Source organism: Gallinula chloropus (assembly GCF_964237585.1).
Source record: "Gallinula chloropus genome assembly, chromosome: 1".
In the NCBI taxonomy this organism is placed as follows: Eukaryota; Metazoa; Chordata; class Aves; order Gruiformes; family Rallidae; genus Gallinula; species Gallinula chloropus.
Window position 1 is genome coordinate 79,878,693 of NC_140085.1, and position 21,674 is coordinate 79,900,366.

Genomic DNA, 21,674 nt, shown 5'->3' on the forward strand with positions numbered 1-21,674 from the left:
AGAGAAGGAAATAATAAGGAACCTTATGCAGAGCTCTGAAGCAGGTACTTCGGGTTGTTAAGCACTTTTGAAATATTATAATGCCAGCGTGAAAGAAAGCAGTGAGAGCTAGAAAGCTGAAGGTAGGTAGGTTTTGCACAGACGCTGCCAAACGTGTCAGTGGTGTGACTGCGATGTTTAAAGCGGCAGCGTAGCATCAATTACCGCGGCTATTTAAAAAAAGAAAAAAAGGGGGAGGCTGAGGGAGAGCCTGGCGCCTTACAGCTCCATCCTCGTGGTGTTCTTCCCCAGGCTCTGCATTGACGTCACAATGACACGGTGAAGCCGAAGACAGGAGCTGGGAAAGGTTCTTCTGCTTCACTTTTGATAACCGAGTGAATTTGTAGCCACTCCGTTCCTTCCAGCATGGCTAAGAGTGCCGAAGTGAAGCTGGCGATCTTTGGTCGAGCTGGCGTGGGCAAGTCAGGTATGTTTGCTGTCTGCTTTTTATTTCTGCTTGTCATCAGGTAACTTTTTGCTCCCACAGTGCAGACAAACTCTGTACAAAAGGCAGCTGTGACCTTATTCTTGATCATGCCAGCAGTTCTCTCTTTCTTGCCTACCATGCTGCTTTCTCCAGCATAGAAGTACTTTTATCACTTTTAAAAAACCCAAACTTCCACCCCAACTCAGTCCAACTTCTCATGAAGTAAGTGGCAAGATTCCTCTTTCCATTGGAACAAGTTAATACTATTTGTCTCTTAATAGCTTGTGCTAGATGAAGGTATTCATATTATGCTCCCTACCCTCTAAGTCTGGATCCTCTGTTAAATATTGCATGACTTCTGTAATAGCTGCAATTCTGATTGATTTCAGTGGGAAATTTTAGACCCAGCAACTCAAAGAATTTTTATTCTCAGTGCTCTCTTGGATGTACGTATTTACCAGGAAACCAAGAAAATATGATGTGTAAAGTTTGCATTTGGAGAGATCTGTTGAGAAATAAACGTAGCCTGGTGAGTTCATGCAGTAGAAACACAAGGGGGAGGCATAAATGTTAAAAATCCATTTCCACAGACAGCCTTTCCTTGGTGAGACAAGGAGCAGATTGTGAGGTTTACAAGCTCTGTCAGGTCGTTTGGTGGTGTTGCATTAACTTGACAGCTCCAGGACCACTCTAACATGTCCTTGCATCACAGGGATGAGGAAGTACAGAGACTCAGTCTGATCGTGCCCCTATGCCAGTTTGGGAATTGTAAGGTACTGTTTACTTTTGAGAAGTTTTGAGAGAAATCTGCTCAGGAGAAGCCAGGGGTTAGGACATACTGGTAAGAGCATTAGGCTGGACTCTGAAGCTCGAGTCCCTCGAAGCAGCATGTGTATTACAAGTGCCAGAGTTCTGGCCCACAAGTGCATGGTAGTTTCATTAACTTCAGAACACGTTGCTTATGAAAGCACCACTGCCCAGAAGGTACTGTACCAGAACACTATCAGAGAGGTAGCTCTGCCAGCCTTTAGGAAAAAAGGCGTATATAAGGCAGAGGTTGTTAAGATCTTACGCTGCTTATACAAAGACAATGCAGATTAAATTCTACCTTCTTGAATAAAATACCCGAGGGAATGCTGATAATATGCTGGGATAAGTTTAAACTGTTCTTCTCTCCTGCTGCGCTCACCCCGCCCTTCTTTTGTATTTGTATTTCACTGTCCTGTCCAAGTTTTGTGAGTAACTTCAGCGGTTCTCCTTTTGGTTTGTCTTACATTTGGTTGACACTTTCTGGGGTTATCCAGTCTCTTGTCTGGATTCAAAATAATGTTAAGAGGATGTTGAAGTATTGGCAGGAAAATTGAAGCACTGACAGACTCCCCTGGCCCTGATACTCCTAATTGTTTGCGAGCTTGTATTTAAAAAATACAAAGCTACCAGTTAAGTGCTAAGGTAAAATGCTTCACCAGCATAGGATCAAGAAGAACCATTTTTACCTGTTGCATCCTTGTTGTAGAGTTCGCTGTACTAGGATACTATGAAAAATGTTTTCCTGTAGTCCTGGAACTGGATGGCAGATCATTTTTAAATGAAAAGCCAATAAAAACATCCTAGTCCTTCAGAGTCCTCCTCCTCTCTTTCTTTTCTTTTCCTTTTGAGATGCAAGGAAACATTACATAAAATATGACTAAGGTCCCCTCTTTTTGATTGTGACCACGCATGTGAATCTGTGTGGAAATGAAGGCGCAAATAAGTGGGCAGCACAACAAGGTGAATTTAAGGGGGGGTGGAAGGACTAGTGAATGCTGTCAGCCACCTCGACAGAGCAGCAACTGTGCCTCCCAGAATCTCCAGCTTGCTTGTGAAAACCCTGCTTGTACATTCCCATGAAAGGATCTAATTTCAACAGCTTGGCCAACTCCAGAGAAATAAGTGTGTGTATGTAGGAGCCGGGGGAGAGGGGGGCATGTGTATATGTGGTGGTGTCTGAAAATACCTATTTTGCTTGTAGCCAACAGTAGCAACAGTGGGAGCTGTGGAAGTGCTGTTACACCTTTGCTAAAAGCAGAGCTGGATGCAAAGTAGTCTCCTGATAGCTGGGTTTGGTGGGTAAGTACCCAGCTAGATTAGGGACAATAGTGTCTTTTTTTAGTGCAGCCATGTAATTCCCCGTGCCTAGTTTGTAATACGTTGTTGAGATGGGATCTTGTGGCCATAGGTTACTAGAGCAGGCTTGGCCAGACAGCGGAAAGATAAGCCAGACTCTAGAAGAAGGAATGCAAGGCTGAATACTGGAGCGCGCTAGTACATGCGATGAAAAGGAGACTTTGGGTGATAAATAAGGCCACTGTAAGTGCCAGAAAGTCATGCCAAAATATGGTCACTGGCTTGCTTTCTTGGCTCATCTTCATTTGCTGAGGAGGAGCCAGGCCTTAGGTTCTTAATCTGTAAGTGGCTTCGCCACCTGACAGCATCTGTGAAGTTACAGACAGATATTGTAATAACCTGGAGAGGCTCCTCTTCCCATTTCCGACCGAGACTTTGGATCAGTGAGTCAAAGCAGCTACGAAGAAAGAAGCGTTGTGCTTTGGGACATGTGGAGAATTAAAGCTGTCCCTCACGCACCATGAAAGGCAATAGAACTGTTACCATTACTGAGAGCTGAAGAACATCCTAATCTTGTCGTTAATGCTAAACATCTGTTTAACGGGGTGCAAGAGTCCTTGTTCTACTAAGTAGTCCCTTCCATTTAATCTGAGAGTCTCCCAAAGGTGAGGTGGAAAACAAGAACACGGTTTATGAGTCAGGATAGTGATAGCACCTCAAAAGAAAGTCAAAGCTAGGGAAAACAAAACTTTTCTCCACTTTTCTTGCTGCTTATCAAGTTTCCACGGTTCAAAGGTTTAAAAAACAAACAAGGAGGAATAGCAAGTTTGAATGTCAGGTTTTTATTGTTCTCCTTCCTCGCCTTGTCTCCTCCCTGCCTGCTGGAGATGGCCAGCACAATTGTTAGGAGGTTTTGGTTTTGGTTTGGGTTTTTTTTTACTTAATGTTAACCTTAATCTTTCAAGTAGAAAAGGAGGAGCAAAAAACTCAGGAAGAGGCATGAAAAAGTTGTCTATTAAAACACTTTGTTCAGAATTCTGCTGAGTAGTAAATCACTGATCACCTTGGCAAACTCACTGTGTACGAGCATCCTGACCTGCTCCTGTGCGGGGGACTGGGTGCTCCTCCATTCACCCAGTTCTTACTGTATAAAATGTGCGTAAACATTGCTTTAAACTAGCTGGAAAAAAACCCAACCCAGATGAAGAGCTCTGCCTGTGCCAAGGAGCACTTTGCTGCCGCTTTACTTGGGAAGGAAAGGAGACGCTCTGTGGGTGGGAAGGGACGTTGCTAAGCCTTGCTATAGATAACAGGGCTGCACCTCCTAAATTGGGCTGGAGTCAAGCGGCACTGAGGGGGAGAGAGAGCTTTTAAAGTCTTTTTCTTTATGCTCAAGAGGAGCTTGGAGGGAGTGGAGAATTAAACTTTAAGTGAATTACTTGAACATTGCTGTTCAAATTGTTCTTCTGCTGAATCCTACCGCTTCATTCCTATGGTAACAAAAGTTAGAATTTCCTAAATAGCTCCTTTTAAAAGTACAGTAGTAACAATTAATAAAGACTTAAAAGACCTTGTTCTTCCATGTCATCACAAGGTACGCTACGTGCCCAGAAAGCTCAAGAGGACTGAAAATGTATGAACCAGGAGGAGAAAAGAAGGGCATGTACTGGATAGCACTGCACGGCTGATGCTTTTCCAACTCATAACTCAGTTGCCTATGAACGCTCAAAATACCTCTGCTTAGGAGCCTTTATATTTTGGCCAGGAAAAGAGGGAATGTCCAGCTGCAACATGTGCTATCCAACTCGCCTTTTTACTGTGTGCGTGCCAGGCTGAATACTCCAGGTTTCTGCGTTAGCATGTGTGGCGGGCCCGGCCACGGCAAGAGGCGGTTCTCATCCGCCTGGATGGGCTGTGCAGCTGCAGCTCTGGTATGTGACATGGAAGCACGTGTGGTTTCTGAGGGTGCCGAAGGGAGATGAAAGATAGTAAAGCTCCCACGGGCTTCCCCCCACCCCCCACCCGTAAATACGTGTCTGCTTCTAGGCAGCTATGCAAATCATTTCCTTATGCAATCAGGTACATGAGAGACAGGGCTGTTGTCAGGTTTTGATCACTGGTAATAGCCCAGATGCTTGCGTTTGGGCCAGAGGGTGATGGGTAAAGAGACATCAGTAAGTACCATCCTGCAAAGGGCTTGTCCTACCTCAGAAATGAAGATCTCACCAACTTGAGTCATTTTAGCATCACAGTCGGGAAAGTCCTGACACAATGTAGATTTGTATCTGTTGGCTTACACTATTTTTCCCCATCTAACCCAGGATGGGGGAACATACTTGGGAGAAAGATTTGGAAGCTCCTGCAGAGTAAAATTCAAGCAACAGCCAAGCCAGGGAGGCCTACAACAAATCTGGGGATATGTCTGAAATACACTACTAGGGATCGCTTCCCAGTTGCAAGGTTTGGGCATGTAGGGAATAGAACTGAATTCAGCACCACAGCCCCCTGCCCCCTTTCACAAAAATGTATGGGTTACCGGGAAAGAAGCCCATTTCAAAGTGATTTTCTACTTCACAAATCCCTGCTCATATGCTTTCCCCCACTAGTTTCATTTCAGGGACTTTTGAGGAGGAAACATGAGTTATTAAGGAGTGATTAGTCATCAACCTTACAGCTCTGCTAGCAAGGCAGGGAAAGCTACCACAAAAGCCTCACAGTCCGTGCTATACCAACTGATGTATCTAGGGAGGATTACTGTGATAAGGTGCCTCTGAAATCCAGAAGTGTGGGTGGAAGGAGACTGTGGATTTTCTGATGTTTTGTGGGTTGGCTTTTATAAAAACTGATGGAGTAGATCAGTTGCTGCTTTTTTCGCCCCCTTTGTTCTTAGGAACGGCAATGATAACCAAACGTTTTAAGTGATTATTCAGTGATCAAATTCAACTCCCACTGTATTAATTGTCCCCTAATATTTTGCTAGTATAGTACTCATTAAACAATCACACTTCTTCTACGCTTTTCAGCCAGGTACAGGTTCACTGAAGGTACTGTGCATGTACATGTATATGTACCAGTAGAAACGTAACAGTAATTAGGTCACTCTGGGTGAGGTTTTGTGTCAAGCACGCAAATAAGCCCCCCTACAGCAGATAATATTGCAAGCAACTGGTTTTGTTAACATGACCTCTTCCCACACCTGTCCACTGGATGACACTGATGCCTGTATGGAAGGCGAGCCCTGGGTTCATGGATCACTAAGTCACTGTCACCCACAAATGTATGGCACAGAGTCTTTCCATGCTGGCAAGGGACTGCAAATGTAGCAGCCCCAACACATGTAGTTATGGGGCAGGTAGGGTATACAACTGCAGCACTCTACTTGGATCAGCAGTACCTGTGGCAACCCAGCACACTGCTTGGAAAAGCGCCATTAGCATCACCACACAGATACACACTTTTATCCATCGGCTGCGTGACAACCCGTCTTTCTTGGACTTTCTCAAAACTGCATTTGTTGACTTTTGCTAGACAGAAGCATTTGCCCTGAGTAGCAAGATGGTCTACTTGTTTCTGTTACCTCCTCCCTTTCCTCTGCTTATTTGCCTGTCCATGGTCCACCATAGCCTTGCCCTTGGTGTAGAAATCATTCATGCTCTGCTTGACACACGATCTTCCTTCTGGCTAACAGTGAAATAATAAAACAGAATTTCTCTATCCAAACTCCAACACTGTTCATTCAAGCGTAGCTGCCTTCCCTGTTCCATCTCATTTAACTACATCTGACGCCGGCTCTACCTGCGTCCCCTCTGAGCAGCTGGTGGCAGCTGCTGGAGCTAAGACTAGTCCCGCTGTTCTTTGTTTCTGTTTAGGTTGGGCTAAATATAGCCTGCTGTTTGATTACTGGGGAATGAATGCCAGGACACAAGACTTGTGTGTGCAGCTCACATTTTTCTCTAGTCCTGTGCCCAGCCACCCCCTGCAGCACTTGCCTTGATGAGGTAGTCATCCTTTATGCTTCTGTCTCCTGTAGTCATTGTGAAAGACAACCAAAAAGCTGCCCGATGGAGACCCAGGAATCCTTTGCCAGCTTACTGTGAAGCTCTGCAGTGTCCTGGTCAGCATGCACCTCCCCACAGGGTCGCTGAATGCACTGGTATCTCTCAGGGTGCTGACCCTAATGGTTCCTTTCAGAAATGCTGAGATTTTTCTTCTTCCACAAACTTGTTCTTTATCTCCCGATATCCTGAGTCCCTGCCTACGCCTTGCATATACTTTTTTGCTTCATTTCTCCTCAGCTGTTTCCCTTCCCTCTCCCAGTACATGTTCCCTGAAATTCATGTGTGGTGAAATCACTTCTGCTTTGTACTTTACATTAAAACTTTGCATTTACAGTTGATTTTTCAGCCTCCTCACACAGTGTTTCCTCCCATCTCTGTTTCTCATCTCCAGCTCCTTTGTTACTCTTTGCCCACACTGTCAGTGCATCATTAAAGGCTCAGGCAGTGCATGAGATCCAGATGAGCAGACCTGGCAGCAGTGACACAATGTGGCAAAGAACAGACACTCTGAATTGCTTCTTACTGTCCTGAAAACCATTTCTCTGGTTTGGGCTTTGAGGATGCTCCAAGCTTTGACTGCTCCTGTCAGTCACTGTGCTACTAACCTGCCAGCTTCATGCAGGTTAAAAAAGCATATATCTTTACATAGCTAGACTCAGTCATAAAATTGGCTAAATTAACCTATTTTGGCTTTGTAGCAGAGCAGGAGAAACAAGCTATGTCTGTATTTCCCAAGAAAGCTTCATTTTTCTACATTTATCTTTGTGCTAACCTTACACCTTGCAAAAAGCACACAAAAAATAAATATGTAAGTATATGAAAAACTAACACTGCCTTAAAGTAGAAGGAAGAACAAAATGCTTTAGACTTCAGCTGAGCTGTGGTTACAGGGCTGTCATTAGCTACTGTTGACTGAAGGTGTTTGTACCCTCTCATTGCACGCCTGGCAGGCACTCCCAATGCTGTGGTGAGCAGGAGAGTGGAGTGGGCAAGGAACCTATGTCATCCACATCCATTTGCTGCTTTTATTCCAAGTCCGTGTTTGCTCAGCAATACTGACAGTCTGTTATTATACCCATTGCTGCAGAGGCAGAGTTACAACTTTGGGAGAAGGCACCCCTCAACTTTCCTTCCCTTTCTACAGATGGTTGGCAGGGCACTTGCAAGGAGTGCTCCCCTTTGCTGCTCTCCGGGTTATTAAGACTCCCACACCAGTTCTCAACCTGGCCTGCTGTTTGAACTAGCATTTCTTTTCAGAAAAATAATCAAGAAGGGGGGATGCATCTATTTCTATCACTTTTTTTATAATTCTGAATGGGGAAAATACTTTTTTTTGTGATTGTTTCCCACCAGGTAGAACGTTCATGCTGCTGCAGTTAGTCTGCAGCTGTTACAGTTTCCAAAAGATTTGCCATGTAGGTGTTGGGAAATGCCATATATTACAGTAGTGACGCTGTAGATAACTCATACTCTGTGCATACAGTATGAAAAGATGAATGGCAAGAGAAGCATGAAGCCCTGGGGAAGGAAGTAGTAGATATATTAAACATATGTGCGGCTTTAAAATGCCATAGAAATTGGCTGGAGTCTCCAGCTGCCTTTCCAGAAATGTTAGACAGTAGTCTGCACATGGGAAAATGAGAGAATATGTTGAAAACATCAAGCCTGGTTTTGAAAGCACATGAAGCTCCTGACATTCACAGGTTGTTTTGCTGCTGCCGCTCAGGGGCTGGCAGAGAAGAAGCTGCAGACAAGCAAGAGCAGAGGCCTGGGGCAGCAACGCATTAACTGTGTGGGAACTGTTTAGATAAGTGGCTTGAAAAGTTTTCAAGCTGGAAGGATGCAACTGGAGAGTGCACAGGATATACTCTCCCAGGGAGGGACTTTTTCTATAGCACTTAAACAGCACTCTAGCTTTCCAAAAGGCTGTGGGAACAAGGGCCACCACCATGACCCTCCTGCGAGTCACACCACTGTGACTATCCTCAAGCGGCCAATATGGAGACCGAGGCAAAGGAAGGAAAGGCCCAATAGTCTCAAGTCACCGAGGGAACTGTGACTCAGGCATTGACAAAGCTTCTTCCATGATTTCCCCTCTGGGCCAGGGCAGCTGAGATCAGTGCTGCAGATGGCTCCCAGGGAGGCAGCAGTTAGCCAGCACCTGAGCCCTGGCCCCTGTAGACCCCATGGCACCCTTATGGCCCTTTGCAGCCCCTATCCACTACCATTAATAATCAACAGAAAAATAAAGCATTGAAATAACGTTTATTTTTATTAAAAACATATTTGGCAGTCCTGTCTTTCACTACTTACCCATTAGGGCTAAATTTCATAGGAGCACAGGCATAAAGAGGAGCTTGTCTTTACCTTCTTTCCCCCCTTCATGCAGCTGTGTTTGCCATCTAACTCTCAGTATACCTACGATATAATCTAACATAAAGTTGCAGAACCCCAATCTAGAGGACCATTTTTGTCAGTAGCGTATCTCCGTGCCTGCCATGGGAAAGAAATATCCCATCCTCGCAGCGGTGGAAGCCAGTTATACAAAGCTGTCAACTAGGATCTTTTCCTGACCTACCCAGCAATTGACCTGTGCCCTTGAGGAGCTTTACAAGTGAGAACTTCAAGTCTGACATTCGGAGCAGGAAAGTGCAAAAAAGAATGTAGGAGCCAAAAAATTGGAGCGGGCTATTTATTTCCTCACTGAAATAGGGCTGTGAATAAATAGAAATATATTGAAGAGTCATCACAGAGGAATGCCATATTAGACCCATGGGGAGCAGAAAAAAACCAAACCACACAACACAAAAAACCACCCCAAACCCCCACGCTCTGCAAAACAGGGAACATGGGAGTATGAGTGCCAAAACAAACACCTTGCATGAACCAGCCTCAGTGGCAGAATCTGTGATGCCAAGCACTACTGCTTAACCCAACAGGATGCTTGTGATTACATACACTGGAGCTGCCTCTGCTCTAGGCTGAGTTCCAACATGAAATAATTTAATAGTGATCCACAGCAGGAGTTTGTCCCACGAGCCCACGTCTGCTAGATCTATTGCCAGGCAAAGTTTCAGGAAATTTATCTCCAATTAAGAAAACTTGGCCTTTATCTACATGGAGCTTGGTAGGTCACAAGAGATGTTTGAAGAGGAGCGGAATATCAGTGTCCTCATTGCTGTATTTGTTTTGAAAGATGTCTTTTGGTCACATGTGGTCCCTTACCTGTGGGTAAAGCAGTGGGTGCTTGTTTACCCCAGCTGAAGATGTAGCCCACCAAGCTTCTTTACAAAGCTGGGAGTGTGAAGTGGGCTGCCAACCTCCTGCTGCTGTGCCCACACAACCTTTCCCCTTGCTGCAAGAGGGAGCCAAGAGATTTGCCTTGTTTCCTGCCCAGAGTCAACAAATTCATTAAAACAGGGGTATCAAGAGCTCTTGTAATTCATATCCTAGCGAGTGCAACTGCAGATGTGGCCCTTATGTCCACTCCTGTTTATTGATGTTTACCTTGCTGATCAAATGACAAGAACAGGGAGCACAAGCAATTTCCCCATAAAGATGCACAACCCTGAAAGAACAACACCTGCCTCGGAAGAGCCACAGGCAGAAAAGTTGAAGGCATCAAGACACAACTTTACCCAGGACACAGTTTGCTGTACTTTAATTATAAAATATTCGTATACCGTGTCCTTTCACATTCGTATACTGGTATACTTTATGACTAAAGAAACAGGCTTAGGCATAGGACTGTGAATAGTTCCAGCTAGAGACTAGTGAACATAGGTTGGCCATAAATGGAAAACAGTCAAAATTGAGCAGAAAGAAACCCATGCTTTTGAGATTTGATAAGCGAAGGGTATAAACCAAAATTCTCCCTGTTAAGTATCAGTGGAGGAAGGATTCATTAATGGGCTGTACTGGTGAGATGGGAAAAGAAATTATGCAAAAAAGCAATCCAGGTTTTTTTACCTCAAAGTAGTTACTAACCCATCTGAATGGTTCAGAGCCATTCACAGGGTGAGGAAGACCTGTCCCAAAAGCACCAGCTGACCTCCCTTCTCATACAGCTGATACGATTGTCTCACTGAAATAACAGCAAGAACTGGCTGAAGCAAGAAATCAAGGTCTTGCCTTTAATTAATTTCAGTGCCTCACGGTAATCTCAAATAAGTACATCTCACACAAGAATACCCTTTTTTTAGTGTTCAGTATAATTAAACTAGTCTATTTCCTCACCACCCCCCACTGTGCATCACTTCGATAATTTCGTGATTTTTATTTGTAGTTTCTGACCTGACATCTGAAACAACCAGACTTCTCTCATGGAAACAAACTACTCTTCTTTTAAACATACTTGGTATGATTGCTTTCTTTCATTTTCTATTTAGGATCTAATAAGAGGCACCTGAACTTTGACTCAGGACCACTATGGTGGACACCGGTAGCAATTCAGTGTTGTGTATGTTGGGAGCAGTTTGGGAGTCTGTACTATAAGAATTATAGTCTAGACAGGTCTTATGCATAGCTCTGCAGACTTCTAGGGCTCCAAGGGAAAGATCATGCACTGTTTGCACTGTTTCCTGCTTGAAAAGGCAGACATTGGATTCTGATCTAGGAAAGGAATGTTGTCTGTTCTGTTTTCTAGTCCCCTCTATAGAATAAGCCACCAAATTCTACAGGAATTTCATGTTCCTATTTTATTTTCATGCTGAATCCACAAAGGTGCCTATTTCCTAAGCAGTTATAGCACTTATGATGTATATTGGATCTATAAAATTGTGGGCGGTTGCTGATCTGCATGATACAGTAACCATCAGCTCTGGAGCAGGTTAGCTTGGCATCCCTTTGAAGATGAGGCAAGCGTCAAACAATTAGGGAAAATGCAAAACGACCCTAGAGCAATTTCTTAAGTTTTAGCACCTTGCAGGTATGGAAAGTATCATGATTTGCCTGCAGAACAAAGCTTCAGTATTGTTTGGACTAGTTTCATGTTCAATATCATACATCTAACCTCACGTTAGGTCTGTATCTAAAAGACTTTTTAATCACCTAAAATAATTCTGCTTGGCTCTTTTTAAAGCATTTCTTCAGTTGCCAAGTGTTTACTGAATGATGCTTTCTAGTAAGCTCTAAAATCTTTTAATATCAAGTTTGAGGAACTTTGTTGCACATCCAAGTGCTGCAAGTACTATTTTTTGTTCCAGTGTTGCAGCTGGACCAGGAACTGGCTGCAAATAGAAGCAGAGGACTCATTAGGAAAGAAAAACTTTCACAGCCAAGTTGAAACAGTACATTTCCACCCTAGGTCCTACCTCTAGTTTCTGCACAGGAGGTAGCTGACATTTGCGTTGTTCATAAAGGCAGGGAAAATACAACCACCAGCAGCAGGAATTGAAACAGGGCTCAGGGAAACACTTAACACACCTTGAAACTTGACTGTGCACTGTCATTTTCCGTTCATTCCCACTAATATTGCTGTTCTTGGTGAAGGTTAAAAGGCTTTTGTGGATAACAAGACATAGGGGATGGAAAAAAGTGTTTAGTTTCAAGCGTGGGCAGGCTGACATCATGATGTGTTAAAAGTACTAAATCATTGTGCAATACCAGGACTCCGTTCACTTTAATAGGTGACTCTTAAGAAGTTTGGGCTCTACACTCCTGCGACATTCTAAAGGCATATTTCATGTGACATTTCAGAGCACTTTGAGCCTGCTGATTGCAAAAGTGCTCTCAGATCCCAAACCGCTCTGCTCAGAAATAAAACGTTTTCAGGGAAGTCTCAAACACAGAATGGTCCGTGTGCCTCCCAGAGTGCCAACTCACTGAGGTAGTTTTGCACATGGGTCTCTTGTGTGGCATAATCCAGTTGCAACTCTTAAGTTTCTGAAGAGTCTTATGAATGGTCTCAATGTTGTCTGGAGAACGAAGTTAACTTTTCTTTTTAAGTGTGAATATTGACCTCTAGAAAAAAAATCTTACCTGCCTGAAGCTTAACACAGCGTGACATTCTGTAGTGCCCTGTTGGATTGCAGGTTTTTTGAGGAAAAAGACCAGTATCCCAGTAAAAGTGGTGGCATGTGACCCAAGAGAACAAGTTTAATTCCTGTAAGCAAAGTGTCTGGGCTGTTGGCTTTCAGCTATACTAAAAAACACAACCCAAACCTCACACTCAAAGTTTAAAAAAAAAAAAAAAAATCACAAAAAGTGAAAAGTTGCATGAGTGCACGGAGCTATTAGGTCACTGTGAGAGTGAGGACTGTCTACTGCACAATGCCTAACACTTGTTCTGCTCCCACTTTGTCCTTGTACCTCTGACGTGAGAGATAACCATTACCAAAAAAGCCTTATGGGTTAGGACACCCTTTAGCTCAGGACAGGAGCATGCAGTGAAAGCAGTGATACTGAAGTATTTATGCCTTGTATCACTCAAGGACTTTGATGAAGTACTGGGACACGATCAAGGAATTTGTTACCTCAGCACATCATCATAACCAGTACTTTAAAAAGAAAAGAAAAAAAAGAGATTGTACCATCCTGAGGCTTTCTGGCACACAGATGATGTAAAACAAGTGTTATTTACCACCTTACAGTAGGATTTTTGCCATCTGGATCTCCAGAAGCCAAGTCACAGCAGCTTCTTCAACCCATGCATTTGAGAGCGTTGCTGCCTAAATATCATCACGCAAGCAGTGCGCTTGCTATCCTACGTCAATATTAAATGATCCTGGAGAAACTCTGAATGGCAGTAATAAAATATATGTATGGACTCCACTCTTCAGGATTCAGTGCAGGGTTTTCTAGCTGTACTCTCAGCAGTGAAGAACTTGTCCAGCTTCAAGTAACTCCTGGAGTTCCTAGGATTCTGTTTCGCATTGGCAAACATTGTATGCCCTTCATTGCAAGGGGGTCAGAGCAGATGGTTGAAGCGACCCTCCCTGTCTTGAGAATATGATCTTGTTGACCCCAATTATAGTAAATTAAGAATTTTTCCCTGGTGCCTAGCTGCCTTCCCTCTACCCCACTGCCTTGACCTAGATCACTTCTGTAGTCACAAGCCTCTCCTCTGGGCCACTTGAACTTTCCTTTTTCTGATTATCCCTACGTGCTGTCTAACCACATGGACCCCCATCTTCATTTTATTTGGCAGGGTTTTTTCATAATACAGTTATGAAATCTCTTAACAGCATTTAAAAGAACAATTGTGTAACTTTCTGCTTAATAAAACAAATACATATACCTTTGTGGCACCAGGTTAAAAGCATGGGCTGAGTCAATGTTTGGACTGTGCTACAGGGATGTTAATGGGAACTTGCAAATTTTATACATTGGAACTCTTTAAAATGAACACCACAATTTGTGTAGCAGTGGCTCATTTGCAAGAATAGGGATTAACAGGAGCATGTGGAATAGCAGAATCCAGATGCAATTTCTTCTATAAATTCACATGAAGATCAGAAGAAAAACACAGCGCGTTCTGCTGACTCTTGCCATCATGAACATTTTTACCTCTGACCAGAGTAAAAGATTTGAAAACACATTGGCAAAGAAGCTAAGAGCCTGCACAGAGATGAACCTGCACATATCAAGGGGGATATGGGGGGTGGGGGGGGAGGAAGGATGAGGGGGATCTAGACGTAGGCAGTTTTAGAAAGAAGATCTAAGTCAACACTCCTGGAAAATGAAAAAGCAAAGTCATGGAAAGGTGAGATCTGGTCACAACCCTTCAAAACTAGGTGGAAATTTCACTGGATTACTTGCAAAGATGAAGAACATTAGTTATGGGAAATTAAAGATTATTAGATAAATTCATTCAAGACTCCACAAAATGCTAGACTAAACCTTGTACAGTGCCCAGAACAAATGTGTGTCCCTCACAGACAGAAGGTGGTTGATACATAGGTTAAAATCTCCGTTCAAACGATTTCTGCACTGTATTCTCATCCTTAAAGGTTATAATCTGCTAGGGAGATCCCAGTGTAAAGGAGGCTCTGCTGATTTATAGGCAGCTCTGGGAGATTCGGGAAGTGGACAGTTCAAAACACTCACTGAGGGAAGGGTGCAAAGGTAGGTGTTTTGGGAATTCTTGTTTGTTTATTTTTTAATCTCTTAAAATATTTCCTCAGTCTTAGCTGCTCCAGGGATTTAAATAGAACTGATCAAGTAGAATCAGCAGTGAGCTTTTCTTTGCCCTCAAAAATATGTGTTTGGGTCTCTTCTGAATTGTCATCTTTACTTAGTTTCTATAGCAATATTTTCACAATTAAGAAGTATTGACTGACATCTAGAAATCAATCCAGAGTCTGTGGAAATCAATGAAAAAGCATGCTTTATTTCTGTGGGCTCTGGAGCAGGTATCCACAGAGGACAGGGTCAGTAGTTCCATGAACTGTGTCCCACTATGGCAGTTCCCAGGAAGGAGAGCAGGAGTCTGGGGGTGCCCCCACACCCAGCACTAACAGACTCTCCCAGAAAATAGCATAAGGAATTGAAAGACAACGCACCGTTTAAAAAGCAAGCATTGTAAGGGCAAAACCATAGACCCAAGGAGAAGTGCTACATACTTCCTTAGTCATAGATGCTGCATTGTTTTACATTCAGAATTTGAAGCATTTCCTCCAAATTCTCTAAAATCTTATAATCTGAAAGAGTTCAGGCTTCTTTTCCACCCCTGCCTTGCAACAGACTGCAAATAGCAGAGCACTAAGAGACCCTTGCAGTAGCATGTACTTCCCATACTGGGGACGGGCACTGGGTAAGGACACGAAGTAGCTGACACCAAGCTGTGCCAGAGCCCAACCCAGACCTCTCCAGTTCAATCTATACCCTGACTCCTCAAACCAAGGAGACTCTTCCTACTGTGTGAGGGGTTTAAACTCTGCTATCAGCATGTTACATTTTACAGGCATGCAAACAGGCTTGCCACAGCCTACTGGCTTCATCCCTTAGATACAAGCACCTAACAGTGTGCTTATCGTGGGACAGTAAGGACATGCCCACAGTTAGTCTTGTGTTCGATAGTGATGTAATAGTTCAAGATGAGCCTGGCTCAGACTACCCAGAGTGGTAAAAAAAAAAAAAAAAAGAGGTGGTTTGTTGAAAGCTTTGACAAACAAAGCTGTGAGGAGGCAATGCTAGTTATTAACACACAAAGCATCAGGGTCACAGATTCAATAAGAGGAACCTGTTAGCTGTGCTGCCTCAGAATACCAAGTTGTGTAAGTGGAGTCAGTGCAGCTCCTGCATTACTTCCTCTGAAGAGTAGGAGCATCATTTGTCAATCTAAGTCTCAGCTTTCAGTCTGAAAGGTGGAGCTGGAAGTAACACTATGTAAGGTAGCTTTAAATAGCAGTAAGGTAGTACCAGGGCCCCTGTATGTTTCTCAGGACATTGCTTAGATATAACTGTTCAGGCTGGTTATATCTGGGTGTCTTTTTTGGGCTGCCTTTTTTGTCCTCTGGAAGATGCCTGCAGAATTAATACAGTCATTTCTAAGAACAAGGTTAGGAAAAAAATGTGTGTGTGTTTTAAAAAAAAAAAAGTTCTTGTAGCCACATTATATAGGTATTCTGGTATCATCATTGCCCAGAGCAGGAACTCCACACATGGCAGAGGAGGGTTGGCATGTTAGCAAGGACACGCTTTTGCTATACTCCTGGAAGTATACTTGTATTTGGCAGGAAGCCAGTGCCTCTGGATGTCCCAAGTTGTGTTTCATATGTTGGAGCTGGAAGATAAACTTTCCTCACAAGTTTATCCTTATGCAAAACATTCCAGCTCTGGATACAGAACTAGCTTTCTTGTCATGGAGCCGTGTAAGGAAAATAAGCAGGCAAGCTGGCATTATTGCCTTTTCCTTTTTGCGGGCACAAACGCACTGTGAAGCAGGAGTGGAGAAAAGTCCCAAGAAATTCAAAGCAACCAGCAGTTCAGGATTAAGATTGACTTTCCAATAGTTTACCTGAAACAGATTTGTCTCAGGAAGTAGTTCTGGAAACTAAAAATGTAGCTCCCGATCTCAGAGATCAGTGGCAAAGTTTCAGTTGCTTTACTAAGCAACGAAGTCTCCACACGTCAGGGTGAGCCCTTCTCTTCCCCATTTGGGCTTTGATGGAGCTTCATCTTTTTTGTTCATCTTCTTTACACCCAGTGCAACTGGCAATAAGAAGTGAACCAGTCTCACCCACATACAGATGCTTCCCATGGGGCATGGTCACAAGGTGCTGGCAAAGGGAGATCTCCCTCCTGCTACCACTGTGCAGTAGCTATGCTGTGGACAAGCGGAGCTCTCCTATCTTAAGGGCCATCAGGCCAGACAGCACCTCTCACCAGCCCAAAAAATAAACTGAAGCACAGGGCCAAAGTTTACCTCACTGGTTCCAGAGAAAATTCTAGCTAAGTACAGTAAATATAAACAAACACATAGGGAGAGAGATGGATGTACATGCAGACATGGAAATATATATCTCTCCAAATGTCTTTTTGCACCTGGGTTTGTGGCCTCATGCTCACTCTTTTGAACAGCTGGGCAGAGCCTGCAATCCTGCAGTGCAAAGTCCCAGTTTTCAAACAGCACAAGGGTTATACAGGCTACTTATGAATCCAAGAAACCGAAGCGATGCAAAAGAGAAGCCCACCTTCCTGAGACTTCTCCTCAAACATAAGCCATGAAAGGGACATCAGGGTATCATTTGGTTTTATATTTTGTCTAACATCTTAGGTAGAAGCCATTCCAGAACAGCTTTCACCACCCATTTCAACTGAGAGATTAGTTTTTTGTAGCCTCTGAGTGGTTTTACTTACTGACTGGAAGAGGATATCTTAGCTGTAGCAGCAGCATGCTCAGACACCACTGTCAGTACATTAATTCTAGATGTTCATCCTACTCCAAGGTCTTTGTCTTAGCTAGATGCCCACAAGACTCATAAAAAAACATAATCCAAAAATGCCTTTCCTAAGACTTAGCACTTGCACAGCAGCGAGGAAGGTTTTGTTTAGCCTGAGATTCCAGTTTAGGCTGCCTCAAGTGATGAGTGCAGGGCACTTTGTGAATTGGCATTTACATCAGCTAAGCAGCACACTGTTATTTGGCTTTGGTGGAATTTTATAGCCTGCTTTACTGCACCAAGAGCAGCAACGCAATGAATCTTTTAAATAAATCTCATCAGATGGATTTGCTGGCGCCTTGTTTAGACTGGGGTGAAAAGTATCCTACCCTCAAAGCTCACCACGTTAACTCCAACATAGTCACTGTTTAATACCATTAACACAGATTTGTCTAGCGAATTTATCTAAAAAAAGTATGTATTGTGTGGAGACACACCACAGATGAGAATTAAGCACATACAGTGAACAACTCAACATTAAAACACGCTTATATTCAGTATTAACTAGCTTAAGTCAGAGCCCTAGTACACAGCTAGATAGGTTCTCTCTTCTGCTGTGTGCTTTCACCCAAATGCAACAAGCAAAATGAATGATCATTTTGGGATTCAGCTGCTGCTGAAAGAAGTCATGGAGAAAATAATTCTTCTAAGGGTAACTTCAGTTTCTTGTTCACTCAAATGGTGGGTTTAACCCAACTTCTTTTTAAAGGAACTTCCTCTGCCTTTCCCCTGGTTACCCCCACTCAGCTTTTATTGCTGCAATACCAAAAGAAGCTGTTTGAATTATACTTTCACCTTGCCTGAAATTGCCGTGAGGAAAATCTGTTGTCCCAGCGAGAATAAATAAAACAAATTTTGCAGATTCTTAAAAATCAAGTAATTTTTGGACAAATACCTTAAGCTTCTGGGAGTTTTCCAAATAGGGCTTTTGTTTGTGCCTTACTTGGGGAAAACCAGAAAAAAGGCATGGTTTGGTATGTAGTTCCTGATCCCATATGCCATGGTATCTTAATTAAACTGTACCTTTGTTTGCCTAAGCCCTTAAGTATGTGGAACTGAAAGCTTAGCTAAGATGTATTTATAGGGTACCGTCACTGGTCTAGACAAGCGCTAAGTTAATCATTCTGCCTGTTGCCTGGTGAATCTGCTATGTGAAGGAGAACAACCCTCCAGCATTCTTCCCTGGGCACAAGAGTTTAGGGCCCTGAAATGCCCTGTCTCTTGCCTAGGCTTTTTACCTGTTGTTTAAAAAAAAAAAAGAAAGAAAAAAGAGATTTTTTGCTGTATTTCCACTGCCTTCCCCTTTCCACCTCTTCTCTTTCTGTTCCCTGCTTGCCAAAGGACAATGGGAAGGGGGGGGGTGTGGGGGTGTGCCCTTACAGCTCTGCTGTCTTCTTGGGGACATGTCCTTCCACACCAGACACCTTCATGTCAACCTTTTCCTGCTCAAAGCTCTCTGAAAGCTGCATTGATTCCGTGTTTCCTCTGTGGCTTGCAGGGGCATGAAATCAATATTTATATTAACCTGAGGCATATTAATTCTGCATCTGTAATGAGTGATGAAAGTGATCTTTAGCAAAGATACAGAAGCTGTCTGCAAATCCAGAATGTCATATTGCTGTGACATTTGGATGCTCGGTTACACAGGCCCAGGAACTAAGCACATAAGAACTTGGATCCTGAACTGTCACTGTTGTGTCTTTCACTGACAGTCAGGATGCCTTCATATCCAGGGGAGAATTTCCAAATCCCAGGCTTTTAAAACATTTTATGACATGCCATTACCACAAGAGTTGCAAAAGTACCTTGAAAAAATAAAAAGTATTTCTTCATAGAAGTTTTCTTTTCACATATTAACTGCATTTATGTATTAGAAAAGATACAGGTGACATTGAGAAGAACTTGAACTTCTTTTGAACAGTGGACTAAATATTTATAAAAAAAAAACTTGGATTGCTTTACTAGTGTGATACAAAATACTTAGTAATTTTCTTCCTATGATACAGGAAAAGGGCATCTCCTTGCCTTTTTGCACCTCCCAGAGAATCATAATCTGACTTGCAGTGACATTCATACAAGCTTGTGAGAGTGATTGAGGGTACTCAGTGAATATTAACTGCTAAAGACAACAATTTTAATATGAATAGAAGTACAAGGACCATGTTTAAGTGCAAATCAAAAATGAACAACAGTTGTGAAGTGAAAGTATGTCTACACCAACAGTTAATCAGCAGCCAGGAAAAAAAATACAAACATTTCAACATTTAACCTTGACATCAGGCTGGTTCAGAGCTCTGATTAACATCACAGTGAAATAATCTCCAGAAATTGTGCCTTGAAATGAACCACAGTAAGCCCTGGGTGACAGCAGGAGGCCTTGGCCTGAGTTTTCTAGCTTCTGTTCTTGCTTCTGCTGCTGTTTATTATATAACCTTGAGAAGACTTCCATCATTTGGGGAGGTTCCTTGCTCACCATTATATGCTGAGATACGAGGAGAAGGCTTTATTAATCTCAGAGCACTGCTTAAAGTCCCTGAATAGAAGAAGTGACAGAAGTGCAAAGCATGGATGATAAAGAGAACGTTACCCTGGGAGAAAGGGAAGGGGGTGGGTGGAGGGAAGTCCCTGTGCTCCTGCAAGGTGCAGTTCTGCAAGTACTTCTGTAGGATAGGTAGCTGTCAGAAGTCTGGCTAGAGTCAGAGAGATGCTCATTTGTGACTGAAATAAACTCTGCACTCAAGATGGGTAGGAAGGAATGAGAAATTAAGGGAATGTAACAGCAGATTTACAGCAAGTCACTGGGACAAAATGGGATCTCCCAGTTAGAAACCAAGTGGCAGAAGGAAGATATGATCAAGGTTTACACACCATTAAAACGGTGGGGAAAATGACCCGAGAGTTCATTGAATATTACAGTACAAGGCCCCTTGATGAAAGTAGCGTAAGACTGGCTCAAAACAGATGCAAGTGCTTCTTTACAGAACGGGTAATGAAATCCTGAAGCCAGCTTCTAGAGGTCTAAAACACAGGCAGCCTAAGCAAGTTCAGAAAGGATTAACACACAAGTTCATGGATCTACATACAGGTTTTGAAAGCAGAAGGTGGGTATGTGCGCTGTAACATCGTTAATACAACAGGTCTCAGGGAGAGGAATGGACAGTGGAAAGCAGCCAGGCCTGCATGCTGTCCTTAAACATCACCTGCTGCTGCCACCACCAGAGACTTAGCGCTAAGATGGACTGCTGGTCTGACCCAGGAGGCGTTCTGCATGCTCCTGTGCCACAGGGAACAAATCACACAGACAGCCCAAGTAGCTCTGTGCGCTGCAGTCTTTCCTGTAAGCTGCCCTTGCCTTATGAGCTCCAGACTTCCAGGTACCTTCAGGTCAGGATTAAACACTTCCCAGAACATATGCTACCCCTGCCTCCTCACCAATAAGAAAAGGGGTTTTGTTTTTTCAAATTCACATTTTCACTTAATTGCTATTAAGATTCTTTTTATTTGCTTTCTGGTGTGAGGTTTCAGAACCACATTTGATCAGTGTTTTTTGACTTCTCTGCATAATCAGGGTGGCTGAACCCACGTCTCCATGGGTGTTCAAACTACGCTGAGATTCTCAGAGTGCCTGCTGCCATCAGTCAGGACTGCACTAAAGGTAGCAAATGTCAGAAAAATTGCGGTAGAGTCATGAGAGATGGCAATACTTTTGTGACTAAACAAGACTGCAGCTGGCTGTCAGCCAAGCTAGATGATGTTGATATGCATTCAGCTTCCACAAATCAAAGAGACTTCTGGAATTAATCCATTTCAAAGGTCTGCATCAAAAGAAAAGCAACCATTACAAGTGGCACTTGAAGTCCCGGCACAGGTATTAAAAAAGAAGAATAATGGCACTAAAAGTCTGTTTTCCTGGCAGGGGACCCCTTTCACCAGTCACAGCCATGGTTTTTTTCCCCTCTCCTCAAGGTTGAAGGGATGAGTTGTGTCTTGAAGTTTATCGGCTAGAAAATTCTGCAACAGGAATTGACCACACAAACTGATATTGGTGAACCAGAGAGCAGGCACACTTCAGTTTAAGGTGATTCTGTTGTTGGTTTACATTTTATTCTTCTTTCTGTGTCCTTTCTTTTGCAAGAGCACTTTACCTTCTATATACAGTTC

The 21,674-nt window shown here is 43.2% G+C and overlaps 1 protein-coding gene across 2 annotated transcripts in view; it reads left to right on the plus strand.

Moving 5' to 3' along the window:
• Positions 1-405: 405 nt before the first annotated feature.
• The window catches only part of RERG (RAS like estrogen regulated growth inhibitor), a gene marked incomplete at both ends in the record, with an annotated part of 107,006 nt that continues 85,737 nt past the window's right edge, over positions 406-21,674 (plus strand). For both annotated transcript variants that reach the window (XM_084279646.1, XM_084279647.1), the window contains one exon: positions 406-466. In XM_084279646.1, the coding sequence (XP_084135772.1) occupies positions 406-466 (61 nt within the window). The remainder of the gene's footprint in view (positions 467-21,674) is intronic.